The sequence below is a fragment of the Alligator sinensis genome, unplaced genomic scaffold (assembly GCF_000455745.1).
Source record: "Alligator sinensis unplaced genomic scaffold, ASM45574v1 scaffold707_1, whole genome shotgun sequence".
In the NCBI taxonomy this organism is placed as follows: Eukaryota; Metazoa; Chordata; order Crocodylia; family Alligatoridae; genus Alligator; species Alligator sinensis.
This window is the reverse complement of record NW_005842065.1, coordinates 335037-336992: the sequence shown is the minus strand read 5'-3', so window position 1 is coordinate 336992 and position 1956 is coordinate 335037. Positions and strand designations below refer to the sequence as shown.

Here is a 1956-nt window from a genome sequence, read left to right as displayed (position 1 = left end):
TTGGAGCCACATAATAGGCCCTGGATGGGGGCTGGGTGGGATCATAATGGGTCACAGAGGGGAGTGTCGGGGCCCCGTCCCCCCATCCTTCCTTCCCCCCAGGCCTCCTCTTCAATGACCTCTACTGTGCCTCCAAGTTTGCGGTCGAGGGCTTCTGTGAGAGCCTGGCCTTGCAAGCCCTGAAATTTGGGGTGCAGTGAGTAGCTGTGGGGAGTGGGGGGTTCCCCAACCTGGGCATGGTGGGAGTAGGAAGGGGGGCAGGTGGTCAGTTTGGGTGTGGGATCCCCAGAGGTGGCTGCAACTGGGACCAGTAGTGGGGGTGGACGGAGGCATCAGTATGGCCCTGCCTGTGTGGCACAGGGAAGTCTACTGCGGGGGGGAGGCCACATGGGGTGTGCCTGGGGGGCCAGGAGGTAGGGGTCTGGGGCCCATACTGGGGGGTTTGGAAGGATCCTGCTTCAGTGGTGTTGGGGGCCACACCATGAGCTGGGGGGGTCTCATATAGCAGGCTACAAGGTGAAGGATCATGTCATTGACCATGTGAGGGGGGGCTAGAGGGCCACACAATGACTCAGGGAAGTCAGGGGGTTCCCAGGTCATAGCCCACAGGGTGGAGGCTCTGGGGGAATTCCTGGCTGCCCCACATCTGCCCTCCTGCCCACCCCCCAGCATCAGCCTGATTGAGCCAGGGCCGGTGGCCACGGAGTTTGAGCGGAAGTTGTATGAGGAGGCGGCCACCCTGGACTTGTCCGGCCTGGACCCTGAGACGCGGGAGCTCTTCCAGGGCTTCTACCTGCCCTACTCTCGGGAGGTTTTTGCCGCCCTGGCCCAGTCGCCGGCAGAGGTGGCCGAGGTAGGAACTCCCCTTGCCCACAAATCCTCCATTTTCTGGGGTGCTGGCTGCCCACCCAGACTGGGCATGACTCAGCACCCTCCACCCTAAAAGAAGGGGGGGGAGCGGGGGGGGGACACGGGTATGTCTCTGCTGTGACCCCTCCAAGCCATGGGGGGAGAGGGCAGGACCATCACCCAGGTCTCCCCAAGCAGGATAGGCCCTAAATCTACCCGTCAGGCTGCCCGGAGCTGGGGTTTCTTGCAGCAGCTTTCTGGAACATGCCCTGCTGTAAGATTTTTTTTTCTGGGGGGCATGTCCAGTGCCTTTGTTAATATCACTTGGATGCTGCCCCCCTCCCCAGTGTTTTGGGGGTTCAAGGGCAGACTGGGGGGGGTCCAGGGTCCTTGTTATGTTCAAACCTGTTGACCTGCTTCCCCTGATTTTGGGAGTTCAGGGGGTGGGTCCAGCTGTGGGTGCCTGTCTGGGGGGGGTGGAGAGAGTTTCACTGACTTCCCCCCCCTCCCCCAGCACTTTGGGGGTTCAGGGTCTGGCAGGAGGCGGGGTCTGGCTATTGGGGGTATCGGGGACTCTGGAAAATCTGAGATCCACTGACTTTGCTCCTCCCTCAGCACTTTGGGGGTTCAGGGTGGGGGGGTATGTCTGCAGCCCTAGTTGGTTTCAGATCCAGACCCCCCCACCCCCCTAGCATGTTGAGGATTTAGGACTCGGCCAGGGGGGAGCTCTGTGTGTCCTCAGCCCTGGTCAGTCCAGGATCCTGCCCCAACACAATGCTTTGCGGGGGGGGGGTCAAGGTTGGGGGTGGGGTGGGAACTGGATCCAGACTTGGGGGTATGTCTGCAGCTCTGGTCAGTTTCAGACCCACTGGATCCCTGTCGCCCCCCCCGGGGTTCAGGGTCTGGCTGGAGCGTGGGTCTGTGTGTCCTCAGGCCTGGTCAGTCTCTACCCCTCTCCCTTGGCCTTTTGGGGGTTCAAGATCCAGCCATAGGCTTCAGATCCAGACCCCACCCCCGCCATGGCACTTCAGGGGTTCAGGATCCAGCCGTGGAAGCGTCTGTCCAGGGTCTTGCTCAGTCTCAGACCCACTGACTCCACTCCCCCCC

General features: G+C 61.8%; 1 protein-coding gene across 6 annotated transcripts in view; it reads left to right on the top strand.

The window, feature by feature from the left end:
* Nucleotides 1–1956, top strand: part of LOC102382142 (retinol dehydrogenase 8-like) — an 11915-nt gene that overhangs the window by 8697 nt on the left and 1262 nt on the right. For all 6 annotated transcript variants that reach the window (XM_025203999.1, XM_025203996.1, XM_025204000.1 and 3 more), the window contains 2 exons: nt 103–196; nt 670–853. In XM_025203999.1, the coding sequence (XP_025059784.1) occupies nt 103–196; nt 670–853 (278 nt within the window). The remainder of the gene's footprint in view (nt 1–102; nt 197–669; nt 854–1956) is intronic.